A 23232-nucleotide genomic window follows, 5' to 3' on the forward strand; every position below is an offset into this window, starting at 1 on the left:
GAACATAGCGATTATAGTTCCCTCTGTCAAACCCCTTAAAAAAAAAAAAAAAAAAACAAGGAATAACAATGTAATGGTCATTCCGTGGCCTTCCACATCGCAGTGATGCAACCTTACCCCTGACTCAGCTCTGCTTGCATTTCTCCAGAAATAAGCCTTTCCAATGTACAACATCTCCGCCTTATCCTGATACTGATGCAGCTGCTGCCCCTTGTAGATCTCTTCCGCCCTTTCAGCCATTGGCCGGTTTTCAACTGCAACCCTGTCAATGAGCCCTTACAGGGTGCTATCAACCGGGCCAGCTGAACCCTGGTTTTTTTTTAAAGGTGTTACTCCTTTATCCTTCCTCCTTTCTCATCCTGGCTTAGGACAGGCAATGGCGGAATTTCTAATTCGATAGCGGTTCCTCATTGATTAGCCGAATGAGGATTATTTGAAAATTCGAGCAAGATATAGGGAATCTTCCAATTATTTATAAATCAGCAGAAACCTCTCAAAGAAGTAAATTTCCATCTATTACAATGGGTCATCTAGGTACTGGGTGACCGTAATGATGCTGACTAATATTCCTAGGAATTTCTGGAACAGTGAATCTTTTGTTTTCAATTCAATTCACTAGTCACTATCACTTCGATAACTATCATCGTAAGACAACAAAGTTCCGTCATTACTAGCTACACGATACCTGCTCACTATTCACTAGTAGGTCATGATGTGACAGCAACCACTGCTGAATCACTACTGACCACTCGTGTTAATAATTATGTAGATCGCAGGACTCAGTTATACATATGATGGTAGGAAGCACTGGCATTGCAAAGTGCATCCTCTTACTATATTCATCTTATGAACCTCCATGCATGGCGATAAATTAATTTCGTTTTTGCAAAGAAGAGCAGGCAACAATATCAAATTTGAGAAAAAATACTTTCCTTCCTATAGGATAAGGAAAGTAAAAATCGAATTGAATTATGGAATTCATATTAGATGAATGCCTACATAGTTATCTACCTACTAACTACCTAAACTATACCTACATAGGTAATGTACAGTGTACAGTACACTCGTGCAAAGAAATAAAATGGATTGGGTACCTCATGTGTAGCAGGAACCTAAAGCTTTTGACAGGTAAACAAGCTATATCTAGTTTTTCCTGATTCAATTGATGATTTCCTACAATATTGGTCCTATTGATAAAACGGTACCTGAAGAAATTTTGCCTTTAATTACAACTTACGAGCCTCACATTGTTTGGCATCTCAACAACCCTATTTCAGAATATCATCGCTTTGGACAATGTATTCCTTTGATGATCCTTTATCAGTCATTTTAAAGTTTAAATCTTACCTTCTCAGAGTTTGGATGAAAGGGTAAACTGCACTAAACGTTAACTCGTACGAAAACAATGATTATATTCTATCAAATGGAAAGTACTAGAATTTTGAAAATAATTAATCAAGCCGGTATATTTCGGGTAGTTGTTTCTAGAAAGTTCAGATTTAACTAAAGACTATATAATATCACAGATCAAACTTCATCCGTAGAAGACGATGCACTGAAACGAAATGATCCAACTTGTGAATCAACAATCCCAAAATATTGTCTTTTTTGCGGATTTGTGTAAATTCTCAATTTCATGGGAACACAGAATGATTTAATGCATCGGAAAGAGGATAAAATTCCATGCCTCGGCTGAATAATCAATTTAAATCAAGAATAATCAATTTAATAGCGATTTCTTTTTGAGCAAAAAGAACTTCTCCGTGAAATCTCCGTTATCTCCGATTCAGTTATTGGTGTAACCGGCCGTTAATTTTAATTATTAACTACCTATAGGTGTTGTGTTATCATTATATTTATTTATTTTGTTGTACCTATTGTTTATTTCACCGTGAATAATGCATCGGGTTCACATTGTACTCAATGACATTCGACCCCTTCCAAAAAAATTGCACTCGCAAAAAATTAGGAACCTTCTGCACGTAAGAAATTAATCGGTTTGCGATTATCAAAACTGGGAGGGGTCGCAAAAATCAATTGAAATAGAATATTACCTACATCGTGATTTTTTAATGCAATTTCAAGGTAGATTTTTGTTTGAATTTCACAAAAAAGAAAAGAAAAAAAAAATGACTAATCACATGGTGAAGTGACAAGTACGATTTTTTTATTTATTATATTTTTATTTTTGCAAAAAAATGGAAATAAGGATTTATAAGATTTCTTATTCAGATATTTTATAACAATTCTTTGTTTGACTTGAACATTTTTTTTTTTCTTTCTTGATATTGGGCAATAACGGCTTTCATATTTATTTTTTGTTCAATATGTTCTTACTTCTTTCTCTTGTATAGGTATCCGTGTTTCTGTTGGAGTAGGGCTGACTACCATTTTTTGCATAAAAGTCCGTTGATGTATGTATAGGTACAGTAATTTAAAATTACATACTTACTTTCTATTCATATCCAGTTGTAAGTTGTAGTTAGGTAGGTATGTAAATTGTAGATATATACCTACTTAATACATCCTATTTAGTCTATATCACATACTTATATCATTAATGTCCATCGATCCCAAATCGATTAAAATATTATAAGGAAGCAAATATAACGTTACCTATTATCATTTTCAAATATCATTTCTGTCTTTTCTTTAGAGTCCACAGAGGTCTCAATAATTCCAACTGAATTCGGTCCTGCAAAAAAATCTTATTATACCTATACCCTACATAACATATATGAAAAAAATAAACAGCTGACTATAATCAGTAGGTATGAAATCCCCCACCCCTCAGATTAACTGAGGGGGGAGGCTTAGGTACTCTTGACCCCAAGTTGCAAATAACATCTTGTAACAACTGTCACTATTTGTTTTGTGACTATGTCAAAAATGGCTATTGTCAGTTAACCAAGTGAAATTTAGCAAAAATGTTCAGATTTTGCGACCTTTTACGAAACTCTTTCTTTTGCCAAACTCCTAAAGGTTCGTCCGGTTTTAATGAAATTTGCAGACCATGTTTACCTAATCCAAAATATCTCTCAGTAGAGCTGTCAAATTTTGACTTTGCGCTACCGTGCTTCTTATTAAGCTTATTTTGCTTGGGCACTGGAGAAATGGGAAAAGTAAAATCGGAACAAACTTCATAAAAATTTGTCAATTAAAAATTCTTCGTACTTTCAAAATGGCTGTTGGGAAAAGTTGTGCTGGATATTGGGACACTGATGCTCGTCACAGAGAAGTCAGAATGATGTGTGCTATGCTAATCAGTTATAGCTTGGCTCAAACACTATTATTAGAATAGGATAACAGGTGAATGAGACAGGATAAGAACTGATTCAAAACACTACTAGTAGATAGGTACCTACTTTGTCAAAAGGTCAAACAAAATATTTATCAATGGTTATAAGTACCTACCTATCTACCTATCTGTGATATTATTGTCACGTAAGTTTCAGTTAGGCAAAAGCGCGCGGGAAAAAACTGTCATTCTAGCATGTGCGAAAATCTGTAAATTATTCAAATACGATGTCTCTATAACATAAGATTACGAGAAGCTTAAACAATATGCTAATTGATAGGGGATTAACGATGACCAGTGGCGTACAATAGAAATGGTTTCAGAGAGGTTCTACTTTGTCATCAATAGAGATAATTCACAACTTTTCTAATGGAAACTAATCGGGCTCAGAGTCTTATGAGAAAATTTACTTCATTTGTTGAATATTCTTGACAAATTTCACCAAAATAAAACATAATAGAGATAATTCACAACTTTACTAATGGAAACTAATCGGGCTCAGAGTCTTATGAGAAAATTTACTTCATTTGTTGAATATTCTTGACAAATTTCACCAAAATAAAACATTAATGAGCTGTCAATTTGAAACTTTGATTGATCAATATGATAAGCTGTCAAAAGTGTCAAGCTTTCTTGATTTGGCGGGGCGGAGCGCTACTCCTTAATATGACTTCTCCCGCCCAGAAAGATAGATCAATTTGTAAACCACAAACCACAATATACCTCCAATAGGTGTTTCTAAAAAGATGGTTTTACCTTATTTGAAGCTGAGCTGTCAATTTGAAACTTTGATTGATCAATATGATAAGCTTTCTTGATTTGGCGGGGCGGAGCGCTACTCCTTAATATGACTTTTCCCACCCAGAAAGATAGATCAATTTGTAAACCACAAACCACAATATACCTCCAATAGGTGTTTCTAAAAAGATGGTTTTACCTTATTTGAAGAAGAGCTCCTTCCCCCCCTCTCCAGGTTCGACACCGGCGCGGCGGAAGGGGAAATATTTTCGCGTAATACTTCCCTAGCTACCTAGAAAACAAAATTCGCGCATTGCTGGGGATTGCCCTTGATCAATGTCATAAATATTTTGAGTGACAGTGCGGATTTGCTGGTCCTTTACTTTGCTCATACATTATTTATTCAATTTGCAAAAACACACACACATGATTCTCTAAGATAGATAAATGATGGATGCTGCGTGTACTGATATTGCGGTTCATTTCGAAACATTGTAGCGTTTGAGATAGAATCTTGTGATGACAATACTACCAGATTTGTATACTTGATCCCTACTTATCTATCCCTGCATATCTGATGGTCTTCCTTACCTCTCTATCATCTGGTCTATTTCGTTCAGTAATTTGAACAGTAAAGTTTCTAAATCTCGCGATTTGATATAAAATTTCAATATAAATCCGACCTCATTTTGAACAAACGAAATTTGCACTAAAGCTAATCGGGGTTATCGGAATTTCAACCAGCCCTTCAATATTGTCCTCACAAGGTTAAGTGCACCCTGAAACACCAGCACCTAATGTCCCAGTCGCCAGACGGCCACCCATCGAGATACTCAAGAAAAACTTTAGGTACCTACTTAGTCATCTGTCGAAAACTGATGCATTCAACGTACCTAGCCGTCACTTACCGTCACTGATGCTAGGTGGCTATTCTGACGTCATCACCTCTTTGCTCCTTGGTCACATTTCAGTCTCGACTCCATGGCGGCAAGTTCACCGGCGAATGACAGCCTAAACAAACTGAAACAGAAGAGAGGATTGCTTGATTATGCCAACTGTTGATTATGCCGATTATGCCAACTGTTGATTATGCCGATTATGCCAACTGTTGATTATGCCGTGAAGGAAGAAGGGGGAATACCAGCTGATGACTGCAGGTCTCCCTCAAGGTGGAGGATATTCACCTCATAGCTCCAACCCTGACCCTGACCGCACGCGTGAAACCCCCTCACCTATCTCACCTCAACCCTCTCTTTACCTCTCCTTTATTACCCTCGTCTTATTCCACCCGTGCCACATCAAAGAGTTGACTTACCCTTGACAAAGAAGTGGTGATTAAAAGAAAACAAGGAGTTAATGAGGGAGTGAACGCTTTGATGGCATAAGCTCTAACCCCTTTCAGGAGCCAATGTTATTCCGTGTGAGTGGGGAATGTACATAAATAAAATTGATTGTTCTCCAAAGAAGAAATGGTGCGAGAAAAATGAAGAGGAAGGTAAAAAAAGAAATTATGCATGCATTGTACCTAGAAAAGTATTTTATTGTACAGAGTACAGATCAAATCATTATAAAAGGATAAATATGTAAAACCAATGTTTCTAAAGTTGAAGAGTTTCATCCATTGATAATAATTTAGCTACCACTTAGATCAATGAATCTACAGTTTTCCCTAAGAAATCGCCTAATTTGCCAGACGTCAAAGTTTGGAGGGAATCCTGCGAAACAATGAGAATAATTTTATCTTATCTAGGAACCCCTTCACAATCAGGGAAGGTCAATAACTCCACATTACTTACAACGTAAGTATGTAACTATATGAAGAGGAAGGTAAAAAAGAAATTATGCATGCATTGTACCCAGAAAAAGTATTTTATTGTACAGAGTACAGATCAAATCATTATAAAAGGATAAATATGTAAAACCAATGTTTCTAAAGTTGAAGAGTTTCATCCATTGATTATAATTTAACTACCACTTAGATCAATGAATCTACCAGTTGTCCCCAAGAAATCGCCTAATTTGCCAGACGTTAAAGTTTGGAGGGAATCCTGCGAAACAGTGAGAATAATTTTATCTTATCTAGGAACCCCTTCACAATCAGGGAAGGTCAATAACTCCACATTACTTACAACGTAAGTATGTACCTACGCTAATAACTTCTTTTGTTTTAATTAATCATAGAACTCAAATGTCTGATTATTAAAAGTTGGCAAGCAGGCACCTCCCATAGGTCAAAGGTTACGCAACTTGCTATATCACCACAAGGTAGATAATTACAAAGGTGAAACTTTCTCTAAGCTGCATCGTGAAAATTATTTGGAGGTTTGTGTTTGATTGTGCGTGAAAAACTTTCCGATAGGATCATGCAGGAAATAATGTTAGAAAAGACTTACGTGGCTGAGAGATGACAAGCACTCGGTCCATTCGGAAAAATGCATCATCCTCATCATCATCCTCAGGTGAGAACACTGAACTAGAAGTGGAGGGATCATCACTCTGCATACCTCCAGGCTGATGCCAGTGGTGCTGGGAGTACATATTATCATAGGGAGAACCCCGGTGCTGCTTGTTAATGAGATCATAGATGGAGGCTTTCACAGTGAGATTCTTGCCAGTCACATTGGGAGGATGGGTGAATCCTAGTTTACTGAGGATCTCCTCCCGTATATTGTGCAGACTAAAGTTCTTCTTCTCTTCTCTGGCGCTACACTTGGAGCATCCTCCTGTAGTGATAGGAGTAGTGTTTTCCAGATTCATCAAATCGTCAACACCTTGGTTATTGACAGTTCGGATGAGCATGATAGCCTCACGACTATTGGAGGAGGGAGGGGTGGGGGTGGTGCCAGTGACCGCAGCAGTGCTAAATGTGAACACAAGCAGCAGTGCAAGGTATCTGTAGAGCATTGTTGAGTTCACTGTTCATTCAGGAGCGACGCATCGCCTGTAACAAAATCCAAACCATGTTGCTGTCATTTCTCACTAGTCACTATCACTTCGATAACTATCATCGTAAGACAACAAAGTTCCGTCACTACTAGCTACACGATACCTGCTCACTATTCACTAGTAGGTCATGATGTGACAGCAACCACTGCTGAATCACTACTGACCACTCGTGATAACTATCATCGTAAGACAACAAAGTTCCATCACTACTAGCTACACGATACCTGCTCACTATTCACTAGTAGGTCATGATGTGACAGCAACCACTGCTGAATCACTACTGACCACTCGTGTTAATAATTATGTAGATCGCAGGACTCAGCTATACATATGATGGTAGGAAGCACTGGCATTGCAAAGTGCATCCTCTTACTATATTCATCTTGTGAACCTCCATGCATGGCGATAAATTAATTTTGTTTTTGCAAAGAAGAGCAGGCAACAATATCAAATTTGAGAAAAAATACTTTCCTTCCTATAGGATAAGGAAAGTAAAAATCGAATTGAATTATGGAATTCATATTAGATGAATGCCTACATAGGTATCTACTAACTACCTAAACTATACCTACATAGGTAATGTACAGTACACTCGTGCCAAGGAATAAAATAGATTGGGTACCTCATGTGTAGCAGGAACCTTAAAGCTTTTGACAGGTAAACAAGCTATATCTAGTTTTTCCTGATTCAATTGATGATTTCCAACAATATTGGTCCTATTGATAAAACGGTACCTGAAGAAATTTTGCCTTAAATTACAACTTACGAGCCTCACATTGTTTGGCATCTCAACAACCCTATTTCAGAATATCATCGCTTTGGACAATGTATTCCTTTGATGTGTGGACACAGCTTTACATACCTAACCATATAATTGTTCCAGTGACTTCAAAATATTGCGAAATGAGAAGGGCAAAGTTATAAAGTTGCATTTATTAACAGGTGCTCAACCGACAAACTTCACAGTCCAGTCAAAACAATCGTCAGGTTCTTTTATTATGCTTGAATCCAAAACAGAAATAAGATTCTAATATACAGTAACTACAATTTAAATTTTAAAATTCTATACACACACAAACATAAAACATATCAATTTACATTAAATTTGGTGATTTCAGACTAGACCCAACCCAATGCTGAATATCAAATAAGGAAAATGCTCACTTACTGAAAAGAAACATTCCCCTTATTCCTGTTGAGCTGTGTACAAACATAGTCGACGGCCATCGACCGACTTGATCGATGGTCGATCTGAAACCGTACACTGCCTCGACAACATAGATTCACCTCGTCGATCGATCGACGGACGTCAACTATGTGTGAACTTAAGGATATGAACACATTCCTTCATCTCTGGATTTTCCCCTCCTTTCACAATCCTTCCACTTGGAAAGCAAGAAATCCGAAAGCATATCAATCTGTTTTGATCTTTGCTGATTTGCAGGAACAGGAATGACCAATATGTTCGTACTCTTATTAAGCTGAGACATGTGCGATATTTTGGTATCGAACAACAAGAAACACCTTCATAGAAGTTAAGAAGGGACCTCATGGTGAGAGAACTGACTCTCACTACGGTTTTGGTTTTGACATACTCACTCAAAGCAGAATATAAACATCGTAACAATTAGCAGTTTAGAAATTTGTCATTAGATACGTCGGAAAGATCAAGAAACACATTGTCTAGCCGATAATGAAGTGAAGAAATTGTGGTTATTTTTGGTAAGGATCACAATAATTTAAGAACCATCTTTGACCATCAATAATTATGATGATTTTAGATAAGATGATGATGCTTAGATGGCAAGCCTGTTACTAATCCAAATACCTGTGACAATCTATTATGTCTCTCCTATATTCGCAAAATTTCTAAAATGTACATTATGAAGGGGTATAATAAAGACATTTTACTCGTTTACACTCTGTATGAACGCTTTTAGCCGGTGCATGTTAGGGTAGGTCGGTCGGTAACCTAGACTTTTCGGCAATATGTACATATATTACCTCGGACCATTAATTTTTCGAAAATTATAGTCATAACCTCATGGGTAAGTCTGTTGGAGTAGGGCCGACTACCATTTTTTGCATAAAAGTCCGTTGATGTATGTAGGTACAGTAATTTAAATTTACATACTTACTTTCTATTCATATCCAGTTGTAAGTTGTAGTTAGGTAGGTATGTGAATTGTAGATATATACTTAATACATCCTATTTAGTCTATATCACATACTTACATCATTAATGTCCATCGATCCCAAATCGATTAAATATTATAAGGAAGCAAATATAAAGTTACCTATTATCATTTTCAAATAATCATTTCTGTCTTTTCTTTAGAGTCCACAGAGGTCTCAATAATTCCAACTGAATTCGATCCTGCAAAAAAATCTTATTATACCTATACCCTACATAACATAGGTATATTAAAAAAATAAACAGCTGACTATAATCAGTAGGTATGAAATCCCCCACCCCTCAGATTTACTGAGGGGGGAGGCTTAGGTACTCTGGACCCCAAGTTGCAAATAACATCTTGTAACAACTGTCACTATTTGTTTTGTGACCATGTCAAAAATGGCTATTGTCCTTTTAGTTAACCAAGTGAAATTTAGCAAAAATGTTCAGATTTTGCGACCTTTTACGAAATTCTTTCTTTTGCCAAACTCCTAAAGGTTCGTCCGGTTTTAATGAAATTTTCAGACCATGTTTACCTAATCCAAAATATCTCTCAGTAGAGCTGTCAAATTTTGACTTTTCGCTACCGTGCTTCTTATTAAGCTTATTTTGCTTGGGCACTGGAGAAATGGGAAAAGTAAAATCGGAACAAACTTCATAAAAATTTGTAGTTGATCTTAATTTTTGTTCATAGATATTCCGTTGAATGTTCTCAGTTAAGTTTTGCCGTCAAAAATATTGCCCATTTCAGCTACACTTGGAACTGAAACCGGCACCTTTTGGATAGCAAGGAAGAAATTTCCACTGAATGAAGGTGTTATCTCAAGTGAATAATGATTTATGATTGTGTTCATTGATAAAACTTATTAGAATAGGATAACAGGTGAATGAGACAGGACAAGAACTGATTCAAAACACTACTAGTAGATAGGTACTTTGTCAAAAGGTCATACAAAATATTTATCAATGGTTATAAGTATCTACCTATCTGTGATATTATTGTCACGTAAGTTTCAGTTAGGCAAAAGCGCGCGGGAAAAAACTGTCATTCTAGCATGTGCGAAAATTACCATCGTCACAACTTATGAATGATAAATGCAGTTCTGAGGCGCCTTCTGATCTGAGTACCTAATTATGCCATCCATCAATCCAGTACGAATTTAGTGGCCTCTTGGTTCCTCTTATGTGGGTGAACAAGTTACTTGTTGGGCCACTTGAAATTTTACCCTACCGAAGAGACAACTTCAACATCTCCGCCTTATCCTGATACTGATGCAGTTGCTGCCCTACACTAGTTGTTAGCTCTTCTGCCTGTCAGGTCGATGGATTCCTTGTAGATCTCTTCCGCCCTTTCAGCCATTGGCCGGTTTTCAACTGTAACCCTGTCAATGAGCCCTTACAGGGTGCTATCAACCGGGCCAGCTGAACCCTGGTTTTTTTAACTCCTTTATCCTTCCTCCTTTCTCATCCTGGCTTAGGACAGGCAATGGCAGAATTTCTAATTCGATAGCGGTTCCCAATTGATTAGCCGAATTAGGATTATTTGAAAATTCGAGCAAGATATAGGGAATCTTCCAATTATTTATAAATCAGCAGAAACCTCTCGAAGAAGTAAATTTCCATCTATTACAAAGGGTCATCTAGGTACTGGGTGACCGTAATGATGCTGACTAATATTCCTAGGAATTTCTGGAACAGTGAATCTTTTGTTTTCAATTCAAGACTCAATTATTGTTGTAGCTACCTACTTGTAATCTACCCGTGGTAGCAGAGTACAATTTTATTTTTCATTCGTGAATTTTATTTCTAATAAAATTGACAAAAAATTGACGGAACAAAAATGTCATGGGCTAACACAAAGGTCAATGACTTGTAGCCACGTAACACGTGCTCCATATAGGCAAAGTGGCATACATAGTTCATTACAGTTGTTAATTTCGCAAGTTAAATTATTTTCCTGTATAGGTAATTAGGTACATATAGCTACTATTAGGTACGTAGTACATATCCATAGGTACAAGTTTCTCCTTACAAGCAAGACATTTTATCAAACTATGTTAGAGGTAGGTTGGTAGATATAATATCAAAAATATAATACATAAGATTAATAATTAATCTTATAAAATTATTTTATTTATAGGTAGGTGGTACTTTTAATTAGTAATATTCTTGTTTAGAAAGTAAGCCGAATAAAAATTCCAAGTACGATAGGTATAAATACCTGCTGTTAGTGTAGAACAGATCAAATCCATTTTCGGTTCCTAATTTTCTTCCCAATGACCCAGTATAAAATGGCCCATGGTCCAAAGATAAAATCAATTAGTCTGAGAGTGAATACCTAGTGCACAGATTGCAAACCGTATACGGATTACACTCATGCTTGTAACATCGTGGTCCCAAATGATTAACCTCGGAGGTCAATTGATCTCTGGCCCCCCTCACGACCTAGACGTCTGCTATCTTGTCAGACAAGACATTGCCCTAGTTCTGAAGGAAGAGGGGGGAATAACTCATGGTGAGAGAACTGACTCTCACTACGGTTTTGGTTTTGACATACTCACTCAAAGCAGAATAGGTATAAACATCGGAACAATTAGCAGTTTAGAAATTTGTCATTAGATACGTCGGAAAGATCAAGAAACACAATGTCTAGCCGATAATGAAGTGAAGAAATTGCGCTCATACATTATTTATTCAATTTGCAAAAACACACACACATGATTCTCTAAGATAGATAAATGATAGATGCTGCGTGTGCTGATATTGCGGTTCATTTCGCAACATTGTAGCGTTTGAGAGAGAATCTTGTGATGACAATACTACCAGATTTGTATACTTGATCCCTACTTATCTATCCCTGCATATCTGATGGTCTCCCTTGCCTATCTATCATCTGGTCTATTTCGTTCAGTAATTTGAACAGTAAAGTTTCTAAATCTCGCGATTTGATATGAAATTTCAATATAAATCCTACCTCCTTTTGAACAAACGAAATTTGCACAAAAGCTAATCGGGGTTATCGGAATTTCAACCAGCCCTTCAATATTGTCCTCACAAGGTTAAGTGAACCCCGAAACACCAGCACCTAATGTCCCAGTCGCCAGACGGCCACCCATCGAGATACTCAAGAAAAACTTTAGGTACTTTAGTCATCTGTCGAAAACTGGTGCATTCAACGTACCTAGCCGACACTTACCGTCACTGATGCTAGATGGCTATTCTGACGTCATCACCTCTTTGCTCCCTGGTCACATTTCAGTCTCGACTCCATGGCGGCAAGTTCACCGGCGAATGACAGCCTAAACAAACTGAAACAGAAGAGAGGATTGCTTGATTATGCCAACTGTTGATTATGTCGATTATGCCAACTGTTGATTATGCCGATTATGCCAACTGTTGATTATGCCGATAGGGGGGTACAATAGGCCTAAAGGAGTGTCCACATAATAGTCGACGCCGTCGATCATCGAAGTGAAGAGGTGAATCGATTGACATCGAAGTGAAGAGGTGAATCGATTGACGTCGAAGTGAAGAGGTGAATCGATTGACAGCGAATCGATGTGTGGACATAGCTTAACAGACTGGACTCCGCACACAGGAATTCCTTAAGAAGAGACCCTCACTTCGATATAATATACGTAAAATGTATCAATTTTATAAAATGTAGGTATTCTATCAGTTTTCAAGAAAATTAGCGGAGATGTCAAAATCTCTAAATCAGAAAATTTTGAAGGGGGAAAAAATCAGGACTAGTTATACACATAGCTTTAAGTGAATGTGATGTCTCCACCAATCTATGTGAATGTCAACAAGGGAAACATTGTAATACCACTGTTAATATGTCAATAATCAAATTGGTACCTATTTGTGGACACTAAAGCAACTCAATTGATCTGTGATGAGAAAAAGTGCACATCCACATTAGTGAAGATGTCAAATTCACTTTGTCTTGTCAAATTCATAGGTATTAGTGGAGATGTCAACTTTACAGTTCTTGTAAAATTCACATTAGTGGAGGTGTCAAATTCACTTTGTCTTTTCAAATTCATAGGTATTAGTGGAGATGTCAACTTTACAGTTCTTGTAAAATTCAGATTAGTGGAGATGTCCAATTCACATTAGCGGAAATGCCCAATTCACTATTTCTTGTGCAGGAGACAACTACTTGTCATCTCCACCAATTTTCATCGGATTGCAGTCTTATGAATGACTTTAATCTTTTTAATTTTGCAGTTTAATATTCTTATTACTGAATTAATCATCTTTATCTACCTACCAGGACTTTTTTAATCACCAGTGGTAGTTACAGATATGTAAGTGAGACGGTGCGGAATCGAATCCTAATGAAAGGATGAAATTTTATTTTGCTTTCTTTTTGAATGTTTGACCTCATAAAAGTAGATATTTAAAGGTTTAGGTGGTAGAGAATACGTCATCACCTCTCCTTTTATATAATAGGATAAGGAAATAACTTATTTGTTAATCCTTATTATAAGGCATGACCGTTCATGTCACTCATCCATTTAGTGGTCTTGCTCGGCGTAGCTTAACAAAAACGAACCGAAAAATAGCCTATAACCTTCACAAGAGAGCAAGCAATAAGTTGACAAAGTTTCATAGCAATCGGATGAGCGGTTTGGCCAGGCATAAAGTTCGAACAAACACACACACAAACAAACAAATATTCATTTTTATATATTAGATTATTATTTCATTGGGTGGATAGTTGAATACCTAATTTGCGAAAACTATATTGAATAATAATAGACTCTTGAATGGAAGGTAACCACTAGGCGAGGTTAACGCCGGAGGCGTTCTCTACCACCTAAGGGTTAGAGTTTCATTATTATGTGGTGAAATTCTCAGATAGAAGAGGATAAAATTCCATGCCTCGGCTGAATAATCAATTTAAATCAAGAATAATCAATTTAATAACGATTTCTTTTTGAGCAAAAAGAACTTCTCCGTGAAATCTCCGTTATCTCCGATTCAGTTATTGGTGTAACCGGCCATTAATTTTAATTATTAACTACCTATAGGTGTTGTGTTATCATTATATTTATTTATTTTGTTGTACCTATTGTTTATTTCACCGTGAATCTTCTTTTGTTTTAATTAATCATAGAACTCAAATGTCTGATTATTAAAAGTTGGCAAGCAGGCACCTCCCATAGGTCAAAGGTTACGCAACTTGCTATATCACCACAAGGTAGATAATTACAAAGGTGAAACTTTCTCTAAGCTGCATCGTGAAAATTATTTGGAGGTTTGTGTTTGATTGTGCGTGAAAAACTTTCCGATAGGATCATGCAGGAAATAATGTTAGAAAAGACTTACGTGGCTGAGAGATGACAAGCACTCGGTCCATTCGGAAAAATGCATCATCCTCATCATCATCCTCAGGTGAGAACACTGAACTAGAAGTGGAGGGATCATCACTCTGAAAAGTTAAAAAATAAACAAAATTAAAAAATACACGGCACCAGAAATTTTCGTAAACACCAGGTGAAAAAAAAAATGCAGTCCGTTAAAATGAAAACCGGCAAATCACAGGTAAAATAAACAAAGATTCGAATCCAGTGAATTCCAAAGGACGAATAAAGGTGATTATGCCAACTGTTGATTATGCCGATTATTCCAACTATAGGGGGTATAATAGGCCTAAAGGAGTGTCCACATATAGTCGACGCCGTCGATCATCGAAGTGAAGAGGTGAATCGATTGACAGCGAATCGATGTGTGGACATAGCTTAACAGACTGGACTCCGCACACAGGAATTCCTTAAGAAGAGACCCTCACTTCGATAATATACGTAAAATGTATCAATTTTATAAAATGTATCCTATCAGTTTTCAAGAAAATTAGCGGAGATGTCAAAATCTCTGAATCAGAAAATTTTGAAGGGGGAAAAAAATCAGGACTAGTTATACACATAGCCAAAAAAAGTGAATGTGATATCTCCACCAATCTATGTGAATGTCAACAAGGGAAACATTGAAATACCACTGTTATTATGTCAATAATCAAATTGGTACCTATTTGTGGACACTAAAGCAACTCAATTGATCTGTGAAGAGAAAAAGTGCACATCCACATTAATGAGATGTCAAATTCACTTTGTCTTGTCAAATTCATAGGTATTAGTGGAGATGTCAACTTTACAGTTCTTGTAAAATTCACATTAGCGGAGATGTCAAATTCACTTTTTCTTTTGCAGGAGTTTTCTGAATTTAAAGGACAACTACTTGTCATCTCCACCAATTTTAATCGGATTGCAGTCTTATTTATGAATGACTTTAATCTTTTTAATTTTGCAGTTTAATATTCTTATCACTGAATTAATCATCTTTATCTACCTACCAGGACTTTTGAATCCTAATGAAAGGATGAAATTTTATTATGCTTTCTTTTTGAAAGTTTGACCTCATAAAAGTAGATATTTAAAGGTTTAGGTGGTAGAGAATACGTCATCACCTCTCCTTTTACGAGTATATAATAAGATAAGGAAATAACTTATTTGTTAATCCTTAAGGCATGACCGTTCATGTCACTCATCCATTTAGTGGTCTTGCTCGGCGTAGATTAACAAAAACGAACCGAAAAATAGCCTATAACCTTCACAAGAGTGCAAGCAATAAGTTGACAAAGTTTCATAGCAATCGGATGAGCGGTTTGGCCAGGCATAAAGTTCGAACAAACACACACACAAAATGAATGAAGAGTTATACCACCAACAAGGAAGAACTATCAGTGGGTATTGCAACCAAAAACAAGTACATTACCAAAATTGGCCGAGGCATGCAATAATGTAATGACATGTCAAGGGACAAAAAAAAGACAAAAGTTAAATACCATGGCCAAGTACGACTTTGATGGGGGAACATCGCCCAAGTTGGTGCTCATAAAAAATGTGGAACTTTTTCATACGTAAGTGTTTGTAAAGTAGGGCCATGAGGCTCGCGGGTAACACCCGAATATTATACGTTATACGGGTAAGGGTGAGCGTTTAAAACTCAGGTATTCGGGTACTCATTTTAAAATCATGATCCCTAAAGTGAAGATTTGAATTTGAACGGTTAACAAAATCGCCTTTTAGGATAGTTCTGTAGTAGTTAGTAGTAGTCGTTTAGAACAAACAAGAAACAAGTAAGTTGTGGGAATCTGAGCAGAATTCAAAATAGATTTTTTTTTTTTTTTCAATTAAGCTTTGAAAAAAAAAGGTTCCTCAAAAATCCCGGTGTCCCACTTTTACTTCTTTCCTTTAGGATCCCCAAAGTTACACGCGAAGCAATTTTTTTTTATTTATTTTTACCTCTGGGTGCAGAATAATTTATTGAACCGGCTTGTAAATGCAATGAATCAATATTTCAATGCTCATTACGCCTTACAATCATATTGAATTACCTACCTGTACTTACTTTACCAAAACTGATACCTACGTACTATAAAGGGTGGTCCAAAAAAATCAGACACCTCACACAAAATGATTCTATACACTTCGGAAAACCAGTTGTTTATTTAAAATTATTTTATCCAAACAAATACATAATAACACCTTTATCCATTGTGTAGGTAATGCTAACCTAGTTGAACGATAGATATCCAAAGTAGGTACAATGAAGATAAATAATTGCATAGGAAAATAGGTACCTAATACATAATTATGTACTTTTTTTCGTTTGAGATTTTTTTTTTCAAAAGCTTTTGTGTCTTTTTGAATAAGAAGACAGGAAAGAAAACAATATTAGGAACAACAAAGTTTTATTTTTATAAAAGGAAAGAAAGAAACTTCATGGATTATTAGCTGGTGTAAACATCAGTGGAAATACCTACATTATCCACCATGAATATAATTAAAGTCTAGGTATGTTTGTTTCAGGGAATACTACAGGACAAATCCAAGGTCGCCAAAAATTCTTTGTAAAACTCCTTACTTTTAAGGGACGAAAAAAAATAGCAGATATGAAAACTTATGCAAGATACATTGTCAAAAAACTAGCGACGAATGCACCAGTTCTTAATGGAATATTGAAGTTAAGTAACGTTGTGCGTGGTTGATATCCGGATAGGTAACCATCTCGGTGTCGCGGCTTTTCTCGGCCTTACTCAGGCTGTGTGAGGTTAAGGTGAGGAGACTCCAGTCACTTAAAACCCCTATTAGACTTAGTAACTCTACGACTATCTTTAGTAGTCCAGAAAATGTTATGTTGATAGATTCATATTCATAAGTATAATCCACCGAGACAAAGCTTTTGCGCGTGTGCTTGTGACCTTCCACTATGAACATAGGTGTACTTCTCGTAAAGCAGAAAGTTCAAGGGTAGGTGAATCTTGGCTGTTGGGGGATCTGAATGAAATTTGTATTGTTGACTCAGCACCTGAATGGGAAAGTACTGTCTCTTCTAGTCCATCGAGAGGCATATTACATCGTGATGGGCATCCTACGACACAGACCACACGAGTCTAATGTGACAGTTTCTTATACGTAGGTCCCTGAAAGCTTGTTATTGTTCTAGCAATAATTAACCAAGTCATGACTTTCAAGTACAGAGATACTATGTAGCTTTATATGTTATGTACCTAACACACTTTATAGAACCAGGAAAAAAAATAAAATAAACCATTCAACCTCTTTGTAGGAACATATGTCAGAGCGAAAACGGCATTTGAAATTAATTCTTCTTTCTTTCGCTGAAATAGTGCATTTTAAATGCACTCTCGGTGTTCTCTCTCCGCTGTAGGTTTACTGGGAATAGTCGCGGATTTTGGATTCTATTTTCCTTATTGTTCAGAATATGCCTGGCCCGAGCAGATGATAATAAGAAAATAGCTAGATAGGTACCTATAAGAACCAAAACTTAAACGGAGAAATGAGCAATAATATTCTATGCTTTCTTTATATTTTCTTACTTAGAATTAGTTAATGCACTTGCTGTGAGATATTAGTGAGACTTTACATTTCCCGATATTATACCCAATTTGCCCCAATAACAAATATTCAATTAATCGTTTTTGCTCATTGAAAAAAAAAGAAATATAATGAAAAATTATTATTACCTACTTGGGGACCAATTTTTTGTTGAAACCAAGATTTTGCTTTTGATATTTAACCAAGGATAACCTGATTTTCGTATTAAGAAAGGAAAATTGAATTTTCATGTTAGATTATATTCGATTAATGGTTAACGTTATTTGGTTATTCTTCTTCTTCAGGTTCCTCTCCTATCGGAGGTTGGAAATCATGATGGCAATCTCGTCTTTGTTTCTCGCAATCCTCATCAATTCTCCTTCTTTTCTATCATGATGTCATACTCAAACACAAGTTACGGTCTGTGACTTGCATTTTTCACATCTCTACACTGTATGTCATATATATCTCGAATACATATAGCATAGCTATAGTCATTAGGTACTACTCGGCAATTATCGACTGCAATTGATTCTGCTCACGTTTCATTTTAGGACCAGTTTTATTTCAATAATAATTTGTTGAGAGACATGTCGACCTGCAGCGAATTTATAAATGTGACATTCTCCAGGGAGGAACTCTTCAAAGTCAAAGTTGGCTTTATAATTTATCCTCAACCAGAAAACCAGAAAGGTTTTAATCTTCCATTGGGATCTAGAAGACCTCCGGATTTGCTTTTGACAATGAGATTTTTTTTTTTTTTTTTTTTTTTTTTTTTCAAAACGCAAAAGCACATTTGGTTGGGTTTTGTTTCTTGATGTACAATTTTTTACTTATCAAAATAGTAATTGCTTTGTTTTTCCAGTAAAGTTCCAATAGTAAACCCATCATATAGTAGGATGAATTTCTATTCTGTAGGTAGGTTTTTTTATTACCATGTACCTGAGTCGGTAGCTATTCACTCGTAAAATCAAAGCACAGATTTTATTTTTTCCTACTACAAGAGTAAACCTCTAAAAATAATTCAATGCAACAAAATATCTATTTGGTTTCTATACATACCTCATGAATGTGGTCGCAAATCTCCGAGATACACGGACAGCACATAACACTTGATGTAAAACAAAAGTTAAAAAATAAACAAAATTAAAAAATACACGGCACCAGAAATTTTCGTAAACACCAGGTGAAAAAAAAAATGCAGTCCGTTAAAATGAAAACCGGCAAATCACAGGTAAAATAAACAAAGATTCGAATCCAGTGAATTCCAAAGGACGAATAAAGGAAGGTTAGTCCTTGTCATGGAGTAGTGTTCATTAACGATTCTCACTCTACATTATCCGATCATTGTTGTGAGACAATTAACAAACAACAAAATTTGCAAAGTGGCGAAAAACTAGACTGTGAAAAACGTAACACGAACTTAGCAATAGCTCACGACAATGAGTCAAGTGGAGTCCGCGCTCTCTTGACTTGCCTATTTATACTTGGACACGAAAACAATATACCTGTCGGACTTCAAACATCAAATTAAATGAACTTTTAATTCAAGCTTGATGATTTTTTTTAAACGTAACGAAAAAAAAACAATTAAAAATTCTTCGTACTTTCAAAATGGCTGTTGGGAAAAGTCGTGCTGGATATTGGGACACTGATGCTCGTCACAGAGAAGTCAGAATGATGTGTGCTATGCTAATCAGTTATAGCTTGGCTCAAACACTACACGAGGTTTTCTTTGCAAAAGAAGATGCATGGGACGTCATAATATGAATGCATGGAGGTCTGGTGTAGAATCTGAACATGCAGAGGCAGAGGTACTCTCCCTCTCACACTAACCTGTGCAGGGATGCTCTCTATCCGTCCATGGCTGCACTATATACTGTTGGTACCTATTGTTTTATCTAAAGTTCTCATGATAAAATTACACATCATATTTGAGTATAACTCTAGGTACTAATCACATTTCACAAAATAGCAAAATATTATTTCCAAGTCCCAGTGTTATGTTGGTAATACTGAACTTTTACGCTGGAGGTCCCATGTTAAAATCCTTTTACAGTATGAGATTTTTTTTTTTTTTAATTTTGGATAATAATTATTTGAAAGCAGGGAATAGACCAGCTTAGTCTGGCTAGGGGCTACCAGCCTGAAATCTCCTTTGCTAAGGATCACCTTCTTTTCTATCATGATGTCATACTCAAACACAAGTTACGGTCTGTGACTTGCATTTTTCACATCTCTACACTGTATGTCATATATATCTCGAATACATATAGCATAGCTATAGTCATTAGGTACTACTTGTACTGTCTCTTCTAGTCCATCGAGAAGCATATTACATCGTGATGGGCATCCTACGACACAGACCACACGAGTCTAATGTGACAGTTTCTTATACGTAGGTCCCTGAAAGCTTGTGAAAAAAGGTGACCTCCTTTTGGCTAAAATTGCATTTTGTGCATCCGGTTCATAACACTTACTTTTTTGACAGTTTTTTGGCATTTCAAACAGAGATATGTCTAATAATAAATGGTAGGTACCTTAATTTTCAATATACCGATTGATAGCAGAGGTCAAGTAAGAACTAAACTTAACTAGGAATAACTAAATCAAGGGTTTATCATAAAATAAACCATTCAACCTCTTTGTAGGAACATATGTCAGAGCGAAAACGGCATTTGAAATTAATTCTTCTTTCTTTCGCTGGATCTGAATGAAATTTGTATTGTTGACTCAGCACCTGAATGGGAAAGTACTGTCTCTTCTAGTCCATCGAGAGGCATATTACATCGTGATGGGCATCCTACGACACAGACCACACGAGTCTAATGTGACAGTTTCTTATACGTAGGTCCCTGAAAGCTTGTCTGATGTACAATTTTTTACTTATCAAAATAGTAATTGCTTTGTTTTTCCAGTAAAGTTCCAATAGTAAACCCATATAGTAGGATGAATTTCTATTCTGTAGGTACGTTTTTTATTACCATGTACCTCATTACTCGTAAAATCAAAGCACAAATTTATTTTTTTCCTACTACAAGAGTAATCCTCTAAAAATAATTCAATGCAACAAAATATCTATTTGGTTTCTATACATACCTCATGAATGTGGTCGCAAATCTCCGAGATACACGGAATAAAATAAACCATTCAACCTCTTTGTAGGAACATATGTCAGAGCGAAAACGGCATTTGAAATTAATTCTTCTTTCTTTCGCTGAAATAGTGCATTTTAAATGCACTCTCGGTGTTCTCTCTCCGCTGTAGGTTTACTGGGAATAGTCGCGGATTTTGGATTCTATTTTCCTTATTGTTCAGAATATGCCTGGCCCGAGCAGATGATAATAAGAAAATAGCTAGATACCTATAAGAACCAAAACTTAAACGGAGAAATGAGCAATATTATTCTATGCTTTCTTTATATTTTCTTACTTAGTACCTACAGTCATCTAAAGAGTCTCTCTAGGTACTCGTACCAGTCGTACCTCCGCAGAGATATCATAGTAATTGATTTAAATCTTTCTAAAACAAGGCATGAAATTAACTTTCTATAGTTTCTAGGTATCTATTGGTACCTATAAGAACCAAAACTTAAACGGAGAAATGAGCAATAATATTCTATGCTTTCTTTATATTTTCTTACTTAGCACAACCGCACTTTTAAGAGTATCTCTAGGTACTCGTACCTCCGTAGCGATATCATATAGGTAGGTAATTGATTTAAATCTTTCTAAAACAAGGCATGAAATTAACTTTCTATAGTTTCTATCTATTTGAACGTTATTCGACTCTAAATTTATTTGACGTTTTTTGACCCCTCTGGAAAGAGAGTTGAATAATTTCTAAAAAGTCCTGGTATCTATTTGAACGTTATTCGACTCTAAATTTATTTGACGTTTTTTGACCCCTCTGGAAAGAGAGTTGAATAATTTCTAAAAAGTCCTCAGTTTTCTCTAGGACGAGGGCCATCTAGGATATCTACAAGATGTTATCAGGGTGAAAATCAAACGGGATGAAAACTGACTAAAAATTAATTGACTTATCGACTCTCGAAGAAACTCCAATGAGTCACCGAAATTGAAGAGAATTATACGTACGTAGAAGACGAATAAAATCTCCAGTTGAAATTTGCAACAGGCAATTGCGAGCTGTTTACAAGCTATGTTTGAATGTGTGAAGATGATTGTGATCAGCTGGACTGCCATAGATACACATGAATTGGCATACATACACAGGGAAGCTTAGTTACTTAAGACTATTTCTAGTAGTCCAAACAATGTTGATAGATCCAGAACTATATATTAAAGTCTAAGTATGTTTGTTTCAGGGAATAATACTACAGGATAAATCCAAGGTCGCCAAAAATTCTTTGAAAAACTCCTTACTTTTAAGGGACGAAAAAAAATTAGCAGATATGAAAACTTATGCAAGATAGGTACATTGTTAAATTGCAATACTTGCTCATTACCTTGTATAGGTTCCCTATACGTAAAGGTAATAGAAAGTAAAAACCAGCGACGAATGCACCAGTTCTCAATGGAATATTGAAGTTAAGTAACGTTGTGCGTGGTTGATATCCGGATAGGTAACCATCTGGGTGTCGCGGCTTTTCTCGGCCTTACTCAGGCTGTGTGAGGTTAAGGTGAGGAGACTCCAGTCACTTAAAACCCCTATTAGACTTAGTGGTATGTAATTTTACATGACTAGGGTTCTTAGGGATTTTGCGAAACCGAATCGAGTTTCACCTCTCTCGTAGGCTTATTGAAAAAGCATATAAAATAAGGTAAGCAATTAATGACTGTATGACACAGTTATCACTCACACAAATATCATCAAAATGTTTGCCAATCTTGTACCTTGTGTACTTCTTACAAACCCCTTCTCGTCCTCTCCCCTCCTGAAATATCCCCCCGGTTCTCCCAAACGCCCTAGAGGACAAAAAGGTCACTACGGTCATCTCCCGGGATTATTTAGGGACATATCAGGTATGACTTGTGACAAGGGATAATGTATGACTTCAATTGTCGCGTATGACTGAGAGTAATGAGGGGAGTTGCTTATCTAAAAAAAAAAAAAAAAAAAAAAAAAAAAAAACCCACCCCCCCCGCTCTTTTTGGTGGGGGAAAAAGGCCCCACACGTAAAGAACCTTGTAGGATACCGTGCT

At 36.3% G+C, this 23232-nt stretch overlaps 1 protein-coding gene across 1 annotated transcript in view; it reads right to left on the bottom strand.

Moving 5' to 3' along the window:
• Positions 1-19927, bottom strand: part of LOC103512629 (growth/differentiation factor 8-like) — a 42700-nt gene extending 22773 nt beyond the window's left edge. The window contains exons 1-4 of the mRNA XM_026825954.1: positions 19130-19927; positions 12355-12466; positions 6430-6977; positions 118-254 (exon numbers count right to left, since the gene is read on the bottom strand). Coding sequence (XP_026681755.1) covers positions 118-254; positions 6430-6940 — 648 coding nt within the window. The 5' untranslated portion in view covers positions 6941-6977; positions 12355-12466; positions 19130-19927. The remainder of the gene's footprint in view (positions 1-117; positions 255-6429; positions 6978-12354; positions 12467-19129) is intronic.
• Between the last annotated feature and the right edge of the window lie 3305 nt (positions 19928-23232).

This window comes from Diaphorina citri, unplaced genomic scaffold, assembly GCF_000475195.1.
Source record: "Diaphorina citri unplaced genomic scaffold, Diaci psyllid genome assembly version 1.1 scaffold37, whole genome shotgun sequence".
Taxonomy (NCBI): domain Eukaryota; kingdom Metazoa; phylum Arthropoda; class Insecta; order Hemiptera; family Psyllidae; genus Diaphorina; species Diaphorina citri.